General features: G+C 38.2%; 1 protein-coding gene across 1 annotated transcript; it reads left to right on the top strand.

The window, feature by feature from the left end:
* Positions 1 to 953: 953 nt before the first annotated feature.
* On the top strand, positions 954 to 7,049 carry ambp (alpha-1-microglobulin/bikunin precursor). The gene is made up of 10 exons (XM_051908532.1): positions 954 to 1,195; positions 2,258 to 2,400; positions 2,567 to 2,643; positions 2,723 to 2,839; positions 3,838 to 3,939; positions 4,032 to 4,078; positions 4,411 to 4,486; positions 5,904 to 6,071; positions 6,602 to 6,778; positions 6,900 to 7,049. Exons 1-10 carry the CDS (start codon positions 1,025 to 1,027, stop codon positions 6,926 to 6,928), a joined length of 1,107 nt encoding a protein of 368 aa, XP_051764492.1. The 5' UTR covers positions 954 to 1,024; the 3' UTR covers positions 6,929 to 7,049.
* Positions 7,050 to 21,992: the final 14,943 nt, after the last annotated feature.

Below are 21,992 nucleotides of genomic sequence, written 5' to 3'. Positions count from 1 at the left end.
AAGCTGATGATGCCCCGTTCTATTTCTGACGTACTTCAAGCACTCGTGCTACTTAGACAAAGAACAAATGGATGTCCAACCTTCGCTTTGTCGCATCCAGTGTAGACCATAGATATAGATGTAGATGCCTCATTAGTGGCTGTTTCTATGGGCCGCTATATGTAAGCCATACACCATAAAACACCGGTCTGTGAACATTCGAGAGCAAGTTGACTGAGCTTCTGCAACCGTAGTTAGATGAAAATCTATATTTGCAATAGACTTCAGCAGATGATTTTGCTAAACGAACACAATACAACAAGAAGGAGGCGTCAGCTAACACAACATTAAAAAGTTACCATAGTAAAAGTAAAAACATTAAAAAGTACCATAGTAAAAACTTGTAATATTGAGTTAAAGCATATAAAATACAAACCAATACATTCTCACCTATGAAAGGTTATCCAATTTCTTCGGGAATTTAAATCTCTGCGGTTTCACAACCAGAAGCTGTGCAATGTTGTGGCATGTGCTGTGAATGACTACATGCTGACCGTTCCAAGATGTCTGGACTGTCTGGAGCAGCCGAATGTGGCATTTACGTTTACATATGTAGACAGCCTGAAGCTGTTGCGGCACAACGCGCCGTATATCATTTTTTTGTGACAGATGTTTGGTAATTGTAATTAAAAATCTAATTCTGTGAGGGTATGGTATTTGTTGCAGAGCGGATCTGTTTTTTGTTTGTTTGTTTTTTCTTTGTTTAGTTCTAAATCTTCCTTATATAAAGTCACTCAACAAAAAAATAAATAAATAAAAAAAACTGAAGATTAAGCCTTTTTGACTCTTACATAGTCTACTGAATTGTGGGAATATTATTCAATTATTTAAAAGAAATTGTCAGGAGTTTCAGCCAAAACAAAAAGGAACATAAGCCACAGGTTGGAGTCAATAGACTGATAAGAAGAACTTTGTTCTATTTGTTTTGTTGGACTGGTTTTGGGGGTGGTGTTGCACACATAGCCTGCAGGTCGATGTCCTGTGGATGGAGTGGTTCTTGCTTGGCTTTGGGATCAGAACTTCATTTGGATCACAGACAGACAGAATGATGCATGTTGTTCTGGTGTTTCTGCTACCCTTCCTGGGACTGTTGCATGCTGGGCCTCTGCCCGATGAACCCGTTCTCCAGACCCAAGAGAACTTTGATGTTACCCGGGTAAGTTATTCCTTTTGGTATTTTAAGAGACTGTTTTTCATAAGACAAGACTAGTTGTTATACTTATTAAACTTTTATATGTTATATATATGTATATATATAAACACTTCAACCTATATTGCTCTGGGGAAAAAAGATTTTGACCTTTTGTGACAACATGCCCCAGTGGTCACACTGTATGTCACGGTTGTCACAATGGAAACTTATTGTTTATTGACACAAATGTTTTGAAGAACACTTTTAAGTTTGTAATGATTATTGTAATAATATAAAATATTTTTTGAGAAAAGTATATAAAACAAAAAAGACAATAACATACAATAAATACAAACTTTTTTTTAACATGAAACAAATATGAAACAAAAAAATCACGAAACAGGTTAAAAAAATAGGTTTTGTAGGCTACTTATTTGCATTTTAGCAATTTTTTGCTTTGTAATAATTAAAATACAATATTTTGAGGAAAAAATTAGGCTACATACAATGTATGCAATCTTTTTTTTTTTTTAACATGAAACAAAAATGAAGCAAAGCAAATCATGCCAAAATAATTAATTTTATTAATAATAATAATAATTGTATACATTTGTAACATGTAAAACATTTGTGCTGCTGACCAACCTAACATTATGCAAAATGTTCAGTTGAAATCTATTGTTGACTTTTTAGCAAAAATATAAATAATATTGTAATAAAAATCTTGTAAAATTACTTTGTAGGTCCTCCCTACATAGTGAATTTGGTTTGTACACATTTCAGTAACTATTCTTCGATCTATCACCAGTGGCTATTGCACAACATGTAAATAATTAATGTAATATTTTGCCCTGTTACACTAAATTTGGTTGCCATTATATTTGGTTGACTCTTTTCTTTTCATTCTTGTTATGAATATGCAGATTATTTTGTTATTATTTTCATAATTATCATTGTAATCTGTAAATTCAGTGCTTCTCAACCAGGGGGCCTCAACAAACGTCCAGTAAAAGTAAAAAGGGTTGAGATCCACTGCTCTAATTGTCCTTATTTCTCCTTATCTGACCTCCTCTGCTCCACCACAAGTTCATGGGAAAATGGTATGATATTGCGATGGCATCCACGTGCCCTTGGCTGAAGCGTCATAAGGGAGACGCAGCCATTGGCTCGATGGAGCTGCAGTACAGTGCCTCGACACAGACCATCAGCATGACCCGCATCGGCCTCAGGTATGACAGAGTGATGCAGGGTATCAGCAACAAACAATAGATTTTTATTACACCAATTGAACAATGCAGCCAACTGGTGTGAAACTATTTATTTTATTTTATACTCTCAAAAGCAGTTTGTGTGTCATGAGACCCAGTATGACGGCATTTTTTGTTTATTTTGCAGACATGGGACCTGTAAGTCCATCAGTGGAGAATATCAGCTGACCAAAACACCTGGAAGATTTCACTACCACATTGCGAGTGGGTACAATACCACAGCTGCAATCATTCCGTTCATTTCACTGTTATCTGACTCTTGTTTGTGTCTTTTGGCCTGAAGAGTGGAATGCTGATGTGGATTCCTACGTGGTTCACACAAACTATGATGAGTATGCACTGGTGGTGATGTATAAACAAAAAACGGGCGGTGAAAAATCTACATCTGTGAAACTCTACGGTAAAACTACCCTTTTCTTCTTGGAAACCATTTAAACTTCATTTTTTCAAGATGAGCTTTGACCTCAAATCAAGATAAGGTCATGCATTATATACTATTTCTGGGGAATTTTGGGGGGCTAATATTACCCACACCCCTTGTGCTGAGGATGATGAGAAGGAGTTTGTGATGGTTTGATGGTTCCCCTCTCAGTTGAAGAAAATAGTGAGGAATGTGAGGCAAAGTTGCCACCACAAGTTTTAAATGTATGAACACAAAAAAATGAATTTAGCTAAATGCTAATGCTAACATGCATTTAAAAACAGTATGAGACAAAGAAGTATGCAATAAAACACCATTCTATGATTTTTGTCTATCACTTTGCTCAAACTCTCACTGAATGACTTTAGTTCACTTTGTCAATAGCATACTAACACAGTATGTATGTGTGTTAGTCAGTGTTTACCTTATATACTGTTTAAATTACATTACATAGAATTAAATGCTGTTTAATTAAAAAAACTTTTAAGTAATCATTAAGTAATAAATAAATGAATGCCATTCACATGCAATATGTGGTCATGTGACTGCATTGTGGCATACTGCTGTTTTAATCATGGGCTGCACCCAAAATCGCATACTTCAGTACAAAAAGAGTAGTGTCCGAATTCACAGTATCCCATGAAGCCACGGTGAAGTGAAGCAACTGACGCTGTTAGGTCACATGACAACAACGGATGTAGTACATGCGGATTACATTCATACAATGCAATATAAAACTTTCATGCAATATAAAACTTTTTAATGGTCTATAATAATTACTTATTTAGAAGAACTTACTCGATGCAATTTTGGACGCAGCCATGGAATAATGTCTACTGTTCACTATTTTGAATAATAGCAGGCAGAATACAGTGTTCAGCAAGTAATAAACTGGTATTCAGTTCTGAACATAGCCGGTGTGATCACCTGTATTTGTGCTTGTAAACAATAATGAACTAGTTATACTCCCCCTGTAGGGCGTACCATGCAACTGCGGCCCACTCTCATCGAAGAATTCAAGACTCTGGTGGCTGAACAGGGAATGAGCGAAGACACTATAGTTATCAAAAAGAACAAAGGTATCCTCATGACACAAACCAATGCAAAACACTCCTTTTATTCTGATTCTGTGTTATTATTTTTACCTTTTCTTCCTCCTCTGTGTCATCAGGGGAGTGTGTTCCAGGCGAGCAGGCCACACCAGAGCCACAGATCCAGGTGAAGAGCTCGCGATCACAAGAAATGAAAACAATACTTACAGCCTAAACAATAAATATATTCATTTTCAAGCAGTAGTTACTCTTTAATTTCAAAAGTAAAAATCCTGTCATCATTTACTTACCCCCATGTCGTTTCAAACCTGTATTTTTGCAGACCATAAAAGGTGAATATTTGAATAATTGACTGGTCGCTATAAGTCTACTAAAGCCATGTTAACTAACAGATGAACAAAACACGAGGGTTAGTAAATAATGACAGAATTGTAATTTAGACAGAATTATTTGTTTAACTCATAGAAATAATCCTGTTATCTGACTCGCTCACAATAGAGGGCGAGGAGGAATGTGGTTGTAGCGCCCCCTGAGGAAGGATCGGGCGATGACACGCCCATGTTCAAAGGACCTGGTGAGTAATAGTGCCACTTATGTGCTTTCTTTATATTTAGAAGGAAATCATCATGATTCATATGTGGGAAGTTCACAAATAACTTTTATAGATTGCTTTAAAAAAATTGTAAAAGTTAAAAATTTTAATTTTTAGTATTGTATAAGAGAAAGTGTATATATTTTGGGGTACATTTGTAGATGTTGTGACTGGAAGGTAACCATTTTAATTTAATATGTCAGTAGTACAGTATGTCAGTAGTAATCACAAAATTATTGAGGCCATAAAAAGATGCATACAATAATTAAACAAAAATGCCTTTTAAAATGCCTTTTTGGAATATATTGCATGATTGGATGGTTATCTACACAGTTGGGCTAGTTTAAAGGAAATGTGTTTCGCTTATTTGTGCAGGTTTCAAAAATATGTATAAAATTATGAAAAAAAAAAAAATCCCTTTCTATGTGCAACTAAAGTTTACATTACAGTTCAAAAGTTTGATGTCAGTAAAATGATTTTTAAAGGCTGCAATTATTTGATCAAAAATACAGTAAAAACATTAATATTGTTAAATATTATTACAATTTAAAATAACTGTTTTCTATTTTAATATATTTTAAAATACAATTTATTCCTGTGATCGAAGCTGAATTTTCAGCTTCATTACTCCAGTCTGCAGTCACATGATCCTTCAGAAATCACTCTAATATGATGATTTGATACTCAATAAACATTTCAGATTATTATAAATGTTGAAAACAGTTGGGCTGCTTCATATTTTTTGTGGAAAACATGATACATTTCTTTCAGGAGACTTTGATTAATAGAAAGTATAAAAGAATAGCATTTATTTGAAATATAAATCTTTTGTAACAATATAAATGTCTTTACTGTCGTTTTTGAGCAATTTAATGCTTCCTAAATAAAAGTATTAATTTCTTTCAAACAAAAAAAAAACTTCTGAACAGTAGTGTATCTTACATTGTTTTTAGTTTCTTCTAAAGATTACATTATGATTCAAAAATATTGCTTTAATTATAGTAAAGTGGGTCACTCTTTATATTAGGTGTCTTTAACTACAATGTATTTACATAAAAAAATAAGTACACTGTACGTATTGTGTCCATGTTGTGTTGCAAAAGAGTTTTTTCTGCTATTGACGTGGGATACGGGTAGGTTAGAGACAGGTTTGGTGGTATGGTTAGGTAAGGGGAAGGTCAACAGTGTAATTATAGATGTAATTACAGAAAATTTATTTATATATGTAACTATATGCAGGTATTTTTAAATACAATGTAAAAACATGTATGTACAAAATAATTGCATTGTATCAAATGATTTTAACGAATTTAAATGTTATTACATGGTAGTTAAAGACACTTAATATAAAGTGGGACCGTAAATTGACCTGTGTATGTATGTGTGTCTGTGTCTGTAGAAGCATGTAAGGCTGAGCCAGATTCCGGCCCGTGCTTCGGAATGTTTCAGCGCTTCCATTATAACTCGTCCATCATGACCTGTCAGGTGTTCACCTTTGGAGGCTGTATGGGGAATCAGAACAACTTTGAGACTGAAAAGGAGTGTCTCCAGAACTGTCGCACTGAGGGTGAGTGTGTGTGCGTGTGTGTGCGTGTGTGTGCGTGTGTGTGCGTGTGTGTGCGTGTGCGTGTGTGTGTATGTGCGCGCACGTTTTTGTGATTTATGAGGATACAAATTTGTATAATGACATGGGTATTACACTGGTATTATGATGTAAACATGAAATATGAGGACATTTCATAAGTCTTCATATTTAAAATAGCTTTAAAAACATACTAATGTTTAAATAGCTTTAAAAACATACAATGTTTTATTAAAAATGTAAAAATGCAGAATGTTTTCTGTGATGGGTAGTTTTAGGAGTAGGGGTAGTGTAGGGGGATAGAATGTACAGTTTGTACAGTATAAAAACCATTACGCCTATGGAATGTCCTCACTAAGATAGCAAAACAAACCTGTGTGTGTGTTTATGAGACAGGTGTTTTTGTGTTTGTGGTCCAAAGATGGATTGCGGCCTAGCTGAGAGGCCCATAGTGACCCAGCACTGTCATCTGTCCTTGGTGTGGTCTTAATATATACTATATTTTGTGATTCTAGCTGCCTGTAGACTGCCCATGGACGCTGGTCCTTGTAAAGCATTCATAGACCTGTGGGCTTTTGATTCTTCTGCGGGAAAGTGTGTGTCCTTCAAATATGGAGGCTGCAAGGGCAATGGCAACAAATTCTACAGCCAGAAGGAGTGTGAGGAGTACTGCGGAGTTATGATGAGAAATGGTAGGACACACACATTGCATTGGGGGGGGGAAACACTTTTTTTCATTGATATAATTGATCAAACTGTAAGGAGAAGCTCATATTGTGATACTTGTGTCATTTTGTTATCATGGATTTGCAGGAGGTGACGAGTTTCTCACAGTGAACTGAGAATGCTGTGAATAAGAAAGGAGCATTACTTCATTTAAAACAGAAAAGTACAACATGGATCAGTTTCCAACGGGCATTTACTTCAGCATTAACACAATAAATAGAAACCCGTTCAATTTTCTGATTGTGCATTTCATTTTTATACATTTTAAGATATTGTGCTTCTGTTGAGGATTTTATTTTATTTTTTATTTTATTTTATTATTGGGATGTGCTCTATTTTATTCTTACTGGATAATTTCTTACAATTGCTCCTGGATTCCCCTACTTACAGTGGCCAGGAGAGGTCAGTGTTGTCTACTGAAGGCAATCTTCTTACCAGCTCTAGTTTTTGGAGTTGTGTAAAACTGCCTGCTGATCTGATTTCACTGCTGATCTGTGACCAGTTATATGGGTTTTGTAATAATGCCGAAGCATTACGTTCAGGCTTATAAAGCTGATCCAGCATATGGGCAAAAAGAGTTTGGGCAAAGTCCCCAGCAGCCCTGCCAGGCTTCCTGCCCGCTGTTTCTCAGAATTCACGGCTGGTGATGTTGCTGTGAGAATGCTGGGAATATCCGGAGAGGAAAAAGGAACTGACGGCTTTCAGTGACCTTCCGGCCAGGGCCACATCACCTGCTCACACACACCCTCACACAGAAACAAATGCACTGAAGCTGTAGACAAGCATGAACAGTGGCTGCAAAAACTATTTGGACACTTAATGCATGCCTAAAATGTCTGAATTTCATTGCATTAGTTAGAAAATCTCAAACCAAGTCTGCGCTCAAATGTTGCTGGTGCTTTTCTCAGAACTAACTTCTCATTTCTGAGTTATTTTTGCTGTTACTTTTACGTGGTTTTAGTGGAGTCAGTTCTCCTCAAATTATGCCAGTGTCCTAGCAGAGTAACCACAGGTGTAGTTTCACTAACCATGATCCACTAATGTTTGACAAGTACAAAAATGTCCACAGTATTAATACAGTGAAACTGCACAAGAGGTGTACGTACTCATAAACACACAAACATCCGCATTTACCAACACATGCTGATGCAGCAAACACAAACCCACAAAGCTACAGCACACTCATCAACACATTTTCAGTTTTACCCAACCGCACATAGTGCAAAATCTGAACTTCTTTAGAAATCACACTCATTTGTCACACGCCACAGGTGTTTACACAGAAGGCACTGTGAAAACATTTGAGCGGCTACCCATGTCTTCACTACCAGTTTATTTCAAACCCACATCCACCTACTGTATTAATAAAGAAAGATGTATAAATGATTATTAGCGATTTATTTTACGACATGCTACTAGTGCTCATACTTGTTGGGGATTTCAAAAAATGGTGTGTATCGCCCTGCATTTTTTGTACAGTGGGCATAAATGATACCTCAAATCGTGAGGTTTTTTGCAAAGAGATATTACTTTTACCACCTGGAACACCTTAGCAACTGCATAGCAACGCCCTGGAAACCATCCAGAAGTCAATTCAAGTCACCTTTATTTATACAGCCATTTATACAATACAGATTGTTTCAAAGCAGCTTTACGGGAATAAACAGGAAAATAATGAATCAATGAAACAAATAGAGTTCAATTCTGCTGAAAGCAGCTCTAAAAAGAAAATGTCATTTTTCAGCTGAGGTCAGTTCAGAACACTTTAGCAACTGCATAGCAACACCCTGGAAACCATCCAGTATACTTTAGCAACTCCACAGTATTAGTGCAATCAATCTGCACAAGACGTGTACAGTAACAACCCGGGAAACCACACAGAACACTTTAGTCAAACTGCACAAGATGTGTATAGTAACACCCTGGAAACCATTCAGCACACCTTAGCAACTGTATAGCAACACCCAGGAAACCTCCCAGTACACTTTAGCAACTCCACATCATTAATACAATCAAACTGCACAAGAGGTGTATAGTAACACCCTGGAAACCATCACGAAGTTCATAGAAACTGTACAGCAACACCCTGGAAACCTCCCAGTACACTTTAGCAACTCCACATCATTAATACAATCAAACTGCACAAGAGGTGTATAGTAACGTCCTGGAAATCATCACGAAGTTCATAGAAACTGTACAGCAACACTCTGTAAACCACCCAGAACACTTTAGCAACTCCAAAGAATTAATACAATCAAACTGCACAAGATGTGTATGGTAACACCTTGGAAACCATCAAGACCATAGAAACTGCATAACAACACTCTGTAAACCACCCAGAACACCTTAGCATCATGGTGGAGAGTTTTACAAAGGCAAGCAGCACTCACATTTTCCTCAGAAAATATATAAATCTACTTTATATTGTATGTCTCATTGGTAAAATACTCTGGCACAGCTGAAAGGTGTTACACATAATTGAGCCTTCTTAGTATATACATGTTGAGTCATGAAGTCAGATGAGTCTACCAGCTGTAGAGTTCACGCAAACCTTTGATGTGCATGTTTCCCACAGTGTTGCAGTGGTCTGGGTAAATGAAGGATACATAAGGCATCTTGTGTGCGTGTCTGTGTGTGCATGTGTGTGTGTATTCGTGTGACTGGGACCAGTTTGTGGTGCTTCTTTGCTGTGGGAAGAGTGCTGGTGTGTAAATATGAAAAGAGTGTGAGAGAGTCTGCATGTGTACATGTGTCATGTCTGTTGGCAACTCACAAAAACAGTTTCAGACCACTGAACAGGATCAAAGCCAGTCAGCTTAGACAGAAGGGTTCACTTCTCCTTCGAGATACACACATGGTCACACACATATACATTTTCACACACGTATTCAATCACACCCAGACTTTCCCACAGACGGCCGCGTTGAGTGCGCAGCTATGCAGAATTGCAAAGCACACACACACCCTTTAAGGTATGGTTCACAGGAAAATGTAAGATTCTCTCATCAGTCTTGTCAATCCAAATCTGTGTGATTTTTTTTTTCTTTTTTCTGTGAGAAGATTTTTAAAGAATGTCTCATGACACCATTGACTTTCAATATATGGACAAAAACAATTTAAGAAATTATTCAAAATATCTTCTGTTTTGTTCGACAGAAGAAATAAAGTCATGGAGTTTTGGAATGACATGAGGTTGAGTAAATGTTTTGGGTGAACTATCCCTTTGTGCCCCTTCCAGTTCCCATCCATTGAAATAGCATGGAAAAAGTCTTTAGAATTTCTTGTTTCAAAGAAGAACGAAAGTCATGCGGGTTTGGAACAACATGAGGGTGATTAAATGATGAAAGAATTTTATTTTGGTTTGAACTAATTCTTTAAACCAGTTTCACTATGTCAATACATGCATCGCCACAAGCACTCATTGCAGAAAAACATAAACCACACAGAACATGATTGACCAGGATGAATTGCACCTCTCTTTTCCATAGCAATTAAACACAGATTCAAGCAAAAACACAGACAGGGTACATGGATTCCTTTCTCCATCTCCTTACAGGCTCTGAGCTCGACCGTGACCACAGGAAGAGCAACGGCACTGATTGGTCATTGAGTCTCCACTCAAGCACATTTGTCAGCTTGGTTGTGTACATAATAAAGCCCTCAGCAGGTTAGAATTAACTTTGTCAAACACTTCCCTTGCATATGATCAAAGCCATGCCCTCTTCCTGTGTAGATTTGACCTTTCTTTCATGTGCGACTGCTTCTTTTATTAAACATAACTTAGCAATGTATTGACAATATTAGACACGTTCATGCCATTTTCTTTCATATTTTGGAAGTAAACAAAAAACATCATGTAGACTCAGAAGTTTTTAAAGGTGAAGTGTGTTTTTTTCTATGTTAAAAAAACGTGTAAAAATTGTACCTTTAGGGCTACAGCAGCTTGTCACTGGGGCAGTACCCTTGAAGGGACAACTTTATACAATCACGTGAAAAAGAAAGGACACCCTTTAAAATGTTATGGTTTTACCTATCAGAACATACTAAAAATCATCTGGTCATTAGCAGGTCTTAAAATTAGGTAAATATAACCTCAGATGAAGGTTATCCTATGATTCAATTGCTCGTAGAGCCACTTTTAGCAGCATTACCTTGAAGTAATCATTTTCTGTATAACAGTATCAGTCTCTCGCATCGTTCTGGAGGAATTTTGGCTTGCTTCAATTTATTGAGGTTTGTGGGCATTTGTTTATGCACAGCTCTCTTAAGGTCCCGCCGCAACATTTCAGTCGGGTTGAGGTCTGGACTTTGACTGGGCCGTTGCAAAACCTTGATTCTTTTCTTTTCAGCCATTTTGGTGTAGATTTCCTGGTGTTCTTGGGATCATTGTCATGTTGCATGACCCAAATTTGGCCAAGCTTTAGCTGTCGGACAGATGGCTTCACGTTTGACTCTAGAATACTTTGGTATGGAGATCATGGTCATGGATCATGGTCGACTCAATGAATGCAAGCTGCCCAAGTCCTGTGGCTGCGAAACAAGCCAAAAATCATCACCCCTCCACCACCATACTTGACAGTTGGTATGAGGTGTTTGTGCTGATATGCTGTGTTTAGTTTTTGCCTAACTTGCCGCTGTGCATTATGGCCAAACATCTCCACTTTGGTCTCGTCTGTCCAAAGGACATTGTTCCAAAAGTCTTGTGGTTTGTTCAGATGCAACTTTGAAAACCTAAGCCGTGCTGCCGTGTTCTTTTTAGAGAGAAGAGGCTTTCTCCTGGCCACCCTTTCAAACATGCTTCATACTTGTTCCGTCTTTTTCTAATTGTACTGTCATGAACTTTGACATTTAACATGCTAACTGAGGCCTATAGAGTCTGAGATGTAGCTCTTGGGTTTTTTGCAATTTCTCTGAGCATTACATGGTCTGATCTTGGGGTGAATTTGCTGGGACGTCCACTCCTGGAAAGATTGGCAACTGTCTTGAATGTTTTCCACTTGTGAATAATCTTCCTATCTGTGGAATGATGGACTTCAAATTATTTGGAAATGACCGTATTACCCTTCCAAGATTGATGACAGCAACAATTGCTTCTCTAAGATCATTGCTGATGTCTTTCCTCCTTGGCATTGTGTTAACACACACCTGAAGGCTCCAGACCAGCAAGCTGCCTAAACTTTTGCTTTTATAGAGGTGGTCATGCTTGCTGATGATCATTTAATCAAAGGCATCTGATTAGCAGCGCCTGACTGCTACTAATTGTACTTAGTTTGTCACCCATGGCTTTTCCATTTTAGCCTACTTTTCGTTAAATACATAATGACACGGTGTAATATGTCATGTGTTGTTGTTCATCTGAGGTTGTATTTACCTGTAATTTTAAGACCTGCCAAGGACCAAATGAATTTTTATTATGTCCTGATACATAAAACCATAGAATTCAATAGAGTGTCCTTTCTTTTTCACATGACTGTACCTTATCCACCCCTAAAATGTGCATGTTAGTAACTTAGAGTAGTAATATATACCCTTAAAGGATTAGTTCACTTTCAAATGAAAATTAGCCCAAGCTTTACTCACCCTCAAGCCATCCTAGGTGTATATGACTTTCTGGAGTATGTTTATAATGGATGGATGTGGATGGAGACACTTTCTTCAGCTCATACTCGTTTGGTAACGCATACCGCCATTATAAAGCTCGTATGCGTCAGGATATTTATTAATATATATACGATTGTGTTCGTCAGAAACAAGAAAGTCATACACACCTAGGATGGTTTGAGGATGAGTAAAGCTTGGGGTAATTTTCATTTGAAAGTGAACTAATCCTTTAAGGTACTTCTATAAACCTTTTAGGGGTAAATAAGGTACAAAGATGATCCTTCAAGGGTGCTGCCCCAGTGACAAGCTATTATACCCTTAAAGGTACAATTTTGCGCATTTTTTCTAAGAGTGTATGCCAAATTAATCTGTATTGGCAACTATAAACAAGTCAACTGTACAGTAGATTGATTTGTAGTTGAACTAGAAGAGAAAACTGATCATCAGTGTAATTATTATACTCCAATTTCCCTTGTCACCGCAATGCCCCATTCTTGTAATATCATGCAAAACTGAGCTTGCAAGCATCTGCGTTCATCTACTTGTGTCAAGTATATTACAAAACTTAAAGTATTTTATTGCTCGTTGAGACAGAGAAACTGCTTCTGTAGAGCAGAAAATAAAGCTATTCAAATTAAGGCTGTAGACTAGAAAAAAAATCTTAAAAAAAACTTTTGTTTCTGATAAGCTGAAGGTGAACAAACAAAAAAGGGTCCTAGGACATATACTTGGGGTATTCCTATCACCATTCATTAACGAATAACAACCAAAAGTGAAAGATGGACCCTAAATAAGTAAGAAAACCTGGTTAGAGTTTCTACTGTTTTTACCCCTCTCTGTCCCCATTCGGTCTTCCCTTGTTGATCCCAACCCCCACTCCTCTCTCCCACCCAGACATCTCTCTCTCTCTCTCTCTCTCTCTCCCTCTCTCTCACTCTGTCTTGGGCTGTATGGGGCAGCAGAGAGAAGGGGAGATGACAATGGAGAGAAAAGAGGGTTGCAGTTTGGGGGTCTACTGAATAGCCCCATTCAGCCTGCCCAGTCAAACAGAAACGCATCTCCCCACTCACTTACAACCCATAGTTTCACTGCAAACAACCAGGGCTTTATTCCCCACAATCACTTGCCAGCACACACACTCACGCTTGTGTAGCCCAAAAGGAGTGACGGCATGGCCAGACATACGTACATACACGCACTCACCCACAATCAATAGGAGGAGCACTGGGGTGACATACATAGCGTATACTCAGCTACAATGTGGAGCAGAAGTGGAACTGGTGAGCGAGATCTAAAGTGCTCTCCTGCACTCTAGTGCTGTTTCGACATGTACATGGTCACATGGAATGATCACAGAATCAATAGAAGACATGAGAGTGTTGACGTGGTGGTCAAGAGGTTTGTGGCAAGCTGTTGTTTTCAAATGCAGAGGACACTTCCAAACCTGATGAACTTGTACAGTTGTCAGCAACAAAAGATGATCTTAAAGCAGAAAAAATCTTTTGCTGATGAAATTACACTGTTGGCCGCAAGTTTCTTAAAGCTGGCATGAAATGAAAACTCACTCAATCTAAATGGATGTTATTGATCTTACTGTGAAGGATTCATCCACACATGTTTATTTTATTTTAATTTTTAATTAAAATGTCATAACTTGATCTTCCAGTGAGATGACATTCTTCTCTCTGGTGATGTCCAATTATTTAATCTGCTTAATCCCCGCCCCTTCTTTAAAAATTGAATGCAATCTTGCATTCAGATCTGCCTTCATCCAATCAACAACCAACGGATAGAACCACGTCCCTCCTTACATTTTTGTTTTCGATAATCTGTCTCACTTGGATATACAACCCGAATTCCGGAAATCCGTCCGTTGGGATGTTTTTTAAATTTGAATAATAAAATGAAAACTAAAAGACTTTCAAATCATATGAGCCAATATTTTATTCACAATAGAACATAGATAACAAAACAAATGTTTAAACTGAGAAATTTTACACTTTTATCCACTTAATGAGCTCATTTCAAATTTGATGCCTGCTACAGGTCTCAAAAAAGTTGGCACGGGGGCAACAAATGGCTGAAAAAGCAAGAAATTTTTAAAAGATTCAGCTGGGAGAACATCTAGCAACTAATTAAGTTAATTGATATCAGGTCTGTAACATGATTAGCTATAAAAGGGATGTCTTAGAGAGGCAGAGTCTCTCAGAAGTAAAGATGGGCAGAGCTGTGAAAGAGTGTGTAAAAAGATTGTGGAATACTTTATAAACAATGTTCTTCAACGTCAAATTGCAAAGGCTTTGCAAATCTCATCATCTACAGTGCATAACATCATCAAAAGATTCAGAGAAACTGGAAAAATCTCTGTGCGTAAGGGACAAGGCCGAAGACTGCATCGCTCATCGGCATGATTGTGTCAGTTACATTACTAAATGGGCCTAGGAATACTTCCAGAAACCACTGTTTGTAAACACAATCCACCGTGCCATCTGCAAATGCCAATTAAAGCTCTATCATGCAGAAAGGAAGCCATATGTGAACATGGTCCAGAAGCGCTGTCGTGTCGTGTGGGCCAAGTCTCATTTAAAATGGACTGTTTCAAAGTGGAAAAGTGTTCTATGGTCAAACGAGTCCAAATTTGACATTTTTGTTGGAAATCACGGACAACGTGTCCTCCGGGCTAAAGATGAGGGAGTGATGGTATGGGGGTGCATAAGGTACGGGCAGCTTGCATGTTTTGGAAGGCACTGTGGCGTGCAGTGGTGTTCTGAAATGAGGAGGCACATTTTTTTAATTTCAGAGTCAAATGGTAGTTCATGTGCATTACTCTTAACGTTGACACATCTTCCTTGTTAAATAAGCATTATATTACATCAAAAAAGAAACCAAATACAATTCTATTTTGTAATTTTACATTAACAATGTATTGTAATAAATGTTCTATTTATCAAAACCAAGTCAATCTCATCAAGTTAGTGTTTTAAGCATTTCTACATTCATTCCAAAATAATAACTAAAGGCTGTAACAAGTTAAACAATATATTTTATTTGTGTATTGATGTTTTTCTTTTTAATAGTCAACTTAGGCTATTTTGGATCATCAGTCATGCTCCGTAAACACCGTCTGTCACAGACACGAAGATTTTAATTTCACCAAGCTGATTGCACTAAAAAACCCGCAGTCATCATGCTTTCAGTCCATTTCAAGTTTGATTTTGATGTGACATAAAGCGGTAATATCTAACTGGGTGATCTGTTTACTTACTTTTCAATTAGTCTTCCCATTGACGCCATCATTTGTTCATTCAAACTGACGCACAGAACGTGCACATAAACAAGAGGCGGGATTTATCGCACAAACCAATCATATCCAATCATAACCATTCATTAACCTTTCCCCCATTATTTCTCAATTACCCCCCACAAAACCCACCAGACGCTATAGGGGGTCTAATGGTTTTCTATGAGTGGAAAGGGAGGCATGACTCCTGCAGTAACTTTACCTGCGGGTGTCGCTGTTGGGCAGTGTTCCTTTAGAAATATGAGTGACTTGTGCTCTTTTTAATATCATAATTTGTAATATTTGTGTTGTTTTATATGTAAAATGGATTCATTTCTCATCCTATTTTTTTTTTAAGGAGGCACTGCCTTCCTTGCCTCCTCGGAGGAAACGCCCCTGGCTGAAAGGTATATAAAGGTTTTAGAGCAACATATGCTCCCCTCCAGACGGCGTCTATTTTAGAGAAGGCCTTGTGTATTTCAGCAGGACAATGAAAAACCACATACTGCAGCTATTACAACAGCATGGCTTCGTCGTAGAAGAGTCCGGGTGCTGAATTGGCTTGCCTGCAGTCCACATCTTTCACCTATAGAGAAAAATACCATGAACTCTTCAGCGCTTGGAAACCTATATCAGGCAAGAATGGGACCAAATTTCAACACCAAAACTCCAGAAAATCATAACCTCGATGTCCAGATGTCTTCACACTGTTTTGAAAAGAAAAGGAGATGCTACACCATGGTAAACATGCCCCCGTCCCAACTATTTTGAGACCTGTAGCAGGCATCAAATTTGAAATGAGCATAACATTGTAACATTTGTTCATAACATTGTAAAATTTCTCAGTTTAAACATTTGTTATGTTATCTATGTTCTATTGTGAATAAAATATTGGCTCATGTGATTTAAAAGTCTTTTAGTTTTCATTTTATTCAAATTTAAAAAAAAAATGTCCCAACATTTCCGGAATTCGGGTTGTACGTCACAATACGGAAGAAAATACCAGTCTCTACTTGAATCTCGACTTTAAGGATACATTTTGGGATGTTTTTATGAAACTCAGAAGTTGATACAGTGTGTATTTTTGTACTTATCAGTTAGAATCTAGATTTTTCCTCATTTTATCATTCGCCAGGTGTTGCTTAGAAAAGTAAAAGCACAGCTCTCTTTAACAAGCCACACAATTTGAGGTACCATTCATGTTATAGCTTGTAAAGACAAACTGCTTATTTACAGTAGAAAATGAAGCTATTCAAATTGAGGCTGTCACTCAGACTGTAGGATAGAAAAAAAAAAAAAAAAAAAGTCATACACTTGGGTTATACCTATTAACATACATTAATAATACATATTATGGGTGGTGAATTTTTCCTAATTTTATCATTCACCAGGTGAAAACTGTAATTTGGATTGCTTAGAAAAGTAAAGGCACAGCTCTTCTGAACAAACCTAACAATTTGAGGTATCATTCATGTCTGCAGCAAAAACACTGTGAAAAGTTGTGGTTATTGCACCAATTTTAGTTCATCCATACTTTTCACGGGACAGATTAATTCACTGAAGAACTTACCTTTATAAAAATATGATTTTCTGAAATCTGATGTTTTCCTCACAAAGATGAACCCAGACATGGACGATAGTCACATCAGAGCATCCAGCTGGGTGAGGTCAGTGCCCTCTGGTTACAGAGACCTGAACATGTGTAGAGAGGAGAAAGTCTGACCCCAGTGCTCGCACCCTACTCCTTAACCTCAGCTCTATGTGTGTGTGTGTGCACGCAGGGGAGCGCCCTGCCCTTGAAGCTTGTTGCACGAATGCGTCGCTGACCAGACATGCCCTCCTAAACACACACTCACACACCCACACCCTCCCTCTTTATGGTCTGTTCAGGAATGAGGCAAACAGCAGTGAATGAGACGCACAATAGCAGAACAAAAGGTGCAGGCAGCAGGAGGGTACAGCGATGTGACAGGGTGAGGGCTGTGTGTACGTATGCATGTGCGGGTGAGTGTTAATGCGCGTATGCTCCATATGGGTGCTCCCTCGCGCAAAAAGGCAGATGTCACATGAGTGGCCCCGCCCTGCAGGCCACTGGGTCACGCCGCTCGGGGACATGTCTAAATAGCTGAGCAGGAGCGAGGATGGGGCCTCTCCCCAGCTGCCTGCTCCATATACACATAACCATATTCATGCACCCTCTCCCATGCACTAAAGCGCCCGTGTTCCCCTCCTGCTTTGTTAGTGCTCTTTTTTATGTTTGTTTACTTTCCACACTGATTTCTGCTCGATTGTCCTCTGTCTATCATGCTTACCGTGCACACACTTCTCTCTCTCTCATGGTTTGAACATCACACTACCTGTTTGTGAAGTTAAGCTGAAGTACAGCAAGTTTAAAATGGTTTATTGTCATTCCAGTGATATAAAAGTACAGTAAAACAGCAAAAGGCTTTTATATATCTGTAGTACAAAGCAAAATGTTGTATGACCAGAGCAGCCTTGCAAATTATACAGACACGACAAAGAAATCACTGTAAACAATACAAGCACTAAACGCTAACACACTGCAAACAATAGATGAATGAAAAACATTAATAAGGTACAACAAATCATGCAATATTTGTTATATATAGAGGATGATGTTACATATATACACTTTAAGTGCCACATTGATTTTAATAAACGGTTTCTACATAATAAAAATAAGAATGCAGTAATATGTATATAGTATAAAAGTGATAATTCACTAGTTTGATGTGTTAAATGAGATGACAAAAAAATTCATTCAAGAATTCACTCACACAAGTTTTCATTTTGGCATAATTGGGCACTGTGTGTTTACACACAATCTTGGGTATTTTACATCTGAAAGCAACAATTTTAAAGGGTTAGTTCACCCAAAAATGAAAATTCTGTCATTAATTACTCACCCTCATGTCGTTCCACACCCGTAAGACCTTCGTTCATCTTCGGAACACAAATTAAGATATTTTTCATAAAATCTGATGGCTCAGTGAGGCCTGCATTAACAGCAAGATAATTAACACTTTCAGATGCCCAGAAAGGTACTAAAGACGTATTTAAAACAGTTTATGTGACTACAGTGGTTCAACCTTAATGTTATGAAGTGATGAGAATACTTTTTATGCGCCAAAAAACTAAATAACGACTTTATTCAACAATATCTAGTGATGGGCGATTTCAAAACACTGCTTCATGAAGCTTCGAAGCTTTACAAATCTTTTGTTTCGAATCAGTGGTTCGGAGTGTGTATCAAACTGCCAAAGTCACGCCCCCCCAGTGGTGAATTGAAATTTCGAAACAATTATGATGTAACGCAGCTTCGTTTACTGAAACCATGTGACTTTGGCAGTTTGATCTATAAGCAGCTTAGGGCTTGTTATCATCTCCATAAAGTGACTTATAAATATGGATAGGTTTTTGGGATTATTTTAGAATACAGTCACATATTTGGGCTTGTTAGTGCTTAATCATATAGCACATTATATTTTGGCTGCTTCATTGCTATTTAGCGAGATGATGTTTCTCACTGTTGCAAGTCACTTATTTTAGGCTTGTTTTGTCAGACTAGTTCATTCTTTTTATAGGAAGATCTTGTATCACATAAAGATGCACTTCACAGAATATTCACAGATTTCAGTCTGTCTGCAACACTCTGCAATTTTTACTGGCATGAAAGCAATTTAATTAGGCATACACTCTTTTTTAATGCACTTCAGAGCCCTGTACATAGATATAGTTAAGGAACAGTAGTGGATAATTAACTGCAGTTTCTAGCCAGAATCAGTATGTGGCTTGGGTGATATTCAGGCCATGGATTGGGAAATCCTGTTTTAGCAATTACAGCGAAAGGAGAGACGATATAGGTGTGAGCCGACACGTAAAAACTGAAGGCCAACATGCACACTGTGTTAAGTAAACCTTTGCCTGAAGAAGGGCAGGGATATTGTTACTCTTCTCACATGCGTTTTTCTTTATTTTGATATTTCTCAGCTCTACCACCTCAGTTTGTTATGATGATACAGAGTCGTCCCTATGATTCCCTGTCATTTCCCCATCTCTCTATTCCTGAGGTTCATTAGCATAGCAGCTGCTGAGTGCAGGGTGTGTGAGGTGGAGACGGCGTGTGTGTGTGCGAGTATGTATTGGAGGGGGTAAGTGTAGGGGGATCTAATCAATGGTGGTCCGTCTGGGAGCTGAATAGCGATGAAGCAGAATCCAGCAGGCTGGACAAAAAAAGAGGAGAGCATAGAATAGAATGAGAGAATGAATGTGCTTGTCACTGTGTGCTTGAAAAAGCACAGAGCAGAGCGAAAGAATGAAAGAGAGTTCAAACAGGAGAGGAGGGTAAGGAAGGACAGGCCTAGCCACCTGTCTCATTCTCTCTATATTTTTCCTCTCAGTTTTCAATATGAGAGAACTTTGTTTTACATATTTAACAACATGCATTAGTAGGTTTCTCATATTAAACAAAAGTGAGCGGTTTTCCTTTGCTTTGACAGTGTTCAAGATCACTGATTCTTTTAAATCTAGATTTCTGCTTATATCACCTGTCAGTCAGTCTAGTGCGCACTACATCGTATTTTTTTTAAAATGACAAAGGCAATCATATATGACAGTCATTGCAATATCAAAAAGTTTTACAGAGAATACTTCCATCTACAAATGTATAACAAAAAAAATCTACTAAACTATTATTCAAGAGCTAATTATTTTAAATAAATTAATTAAATTTGATGCTCTACAACTGAATACAATGTTGGTCTGAATACCAAAATGAACAATAAAACCATCACATCTTTAACACTATAGCTCATTCCCACCAGCAGATGAGTGCATTTTTGGATTATAATGTGTTTGAAAGAAATTTTTCCTGGTAATAGTTGTGGTCATGACTAAGCCACTGCAACAATCATTTATCTTCATTCCCTTCTGGCTATAATGTTCCTCTGCTTCTGAGAATTTGCAACAATTTTTGCTGCCACAAACATGTTTTTCTTTGCATGTGTGTACTTGCACCAGGGAAAGCAATGTTGTGGGGCCTTTGTGGAATTACATACGAAAGTATGTGAAACTACTGACATGAATCTGTCCGTGCAAAGAGGTCGTTTTGATCTCTGTAGCACTTGCGGTGGATTTCCAGAACTCTGAAGGTACAGGAAAACAAAACATTCCTGTGCACCTAACTACAAACAAAAGAGGAAAAACCTCCAACTCAAAGCCTCCACTTCACATTCCCAGCACTAGAAGAGGAGCATGTTTCCTTCTCGCTCTCAAGTACATTCACAAAATTCTTTTTCACATTGTTGGGTTTACACGTCCCTCCCTCTCTAGCTAGCAGTGGGGGAAGGCTAGCGCGCAGAGCGACGGGACTCTGTTAAAATCATTTCCAAATTCCTGCAATGATGTGTGTCAGGACTGAGGCACATGAAGAATCTATTAGGGGGCCTCTCTATTGCACTCTGGGAAGGTGGCCAACTCAGCCGCCGGACAATGGAAATCCAGCTCAACAATAACATCCTGCCGGGGGAATGGAGGGGGGCATGGAGGGGGGGTGGAAACAGAGAAGGATGCCATTGAGGTCACAGTCTTCTATTGAGGGTTGTCTTCAAAAGCATGCAGTAAACTAGGTTTACCTGCAGAAAACACCAAGCATTCAGAGCGGTTTTCTTGTGTTCTGCTGCAGTTCGGATTACCATTGCAATAAAGCAGCCTCTGGGTGATGTCGAATAAAGTTTTGGGCTTATTTGTGAATTTCAGAAATGCACAAGCTGGACATTCCACACTCTGCACTAATAAATCAGAAGAGAAACAGAAATCAGCATACCAACTCTCATTTCATGAATACATGAAATGTAGAATGACTTAATTTCTTATGTATATATGTCAGTGTTCCAGAGTTCACTTTGGAAGTCCAATAGAAACTGAGGCAGATTGGACTCAGAACTGCATGAAAATGAACAAGTGCTTGATGTGTTTTCTTAAGTTTGTAAAAGTATGAAGAAATGCTACGAGACTCCCAAAGAACAGAAGGGCAGAGAGCTGCTCCATGCACAGAGTAACATAAAACCCACGCAAACATACAGGGAGGGGATCTGTCTTTAAAACAAAATTACCCACAACCCCCTGCACTCTTTTATCCAGCATATGAAAGGACTAGGCCAAATGAATGACAAAAAGGAGAGAATGGAAACTGGGGTCAGGTTGGCCCAGAGAGGAGGCCCAAACCAGCCCATTTCTTCCTTAAAGATAGAAAGAAACTCTCACAGCCACACATTGAG

This window comes from Ctenopharyngodon idella, chromosome 10, assembly GCF_019924925.1.
Source record: "Ctenopharyngodon idella isolate HZGC_01 chromosome 10, HZGC01, whole genome shotgun sequence".
Lineage (NCBI taxonomy): Eukaryota > Metazoa > Chordata > Actinopteri > Cypriniformes > Xenocyprididae > Ctenopharyngodon > Ctenopharyngodon idella.
The sequence above is the reverse complement of the archived record's forward strand: the minus strand, read 5'-3'. Positions and strand labels throughout refer to the sequence as shown.

Bases quoted from the DNA above. Each gene is read 5' to 3' on its own strand.
- ambp (XM_051908532.1), top strand. From the start codon at position 1,025: ATGGAGTGGTTCTTGCTTGGCTTTGGGATCAGAACTTCATTTGGATCA. The intron at 2,644-2,722 runs GTGGGTACAATA...TTTGGCCTGAAG, and splicing joins ATTTCACTACCACATTGCGA to AGTGGAATGCTGATGTGGAT. The intron at 2,840-3,837 runs GTAAAACTACCC...CTCCCCCTGTAG, and splicing joins TACATCTGTGAAACTCTACG to GGCGTACCATGCAACTGCGG.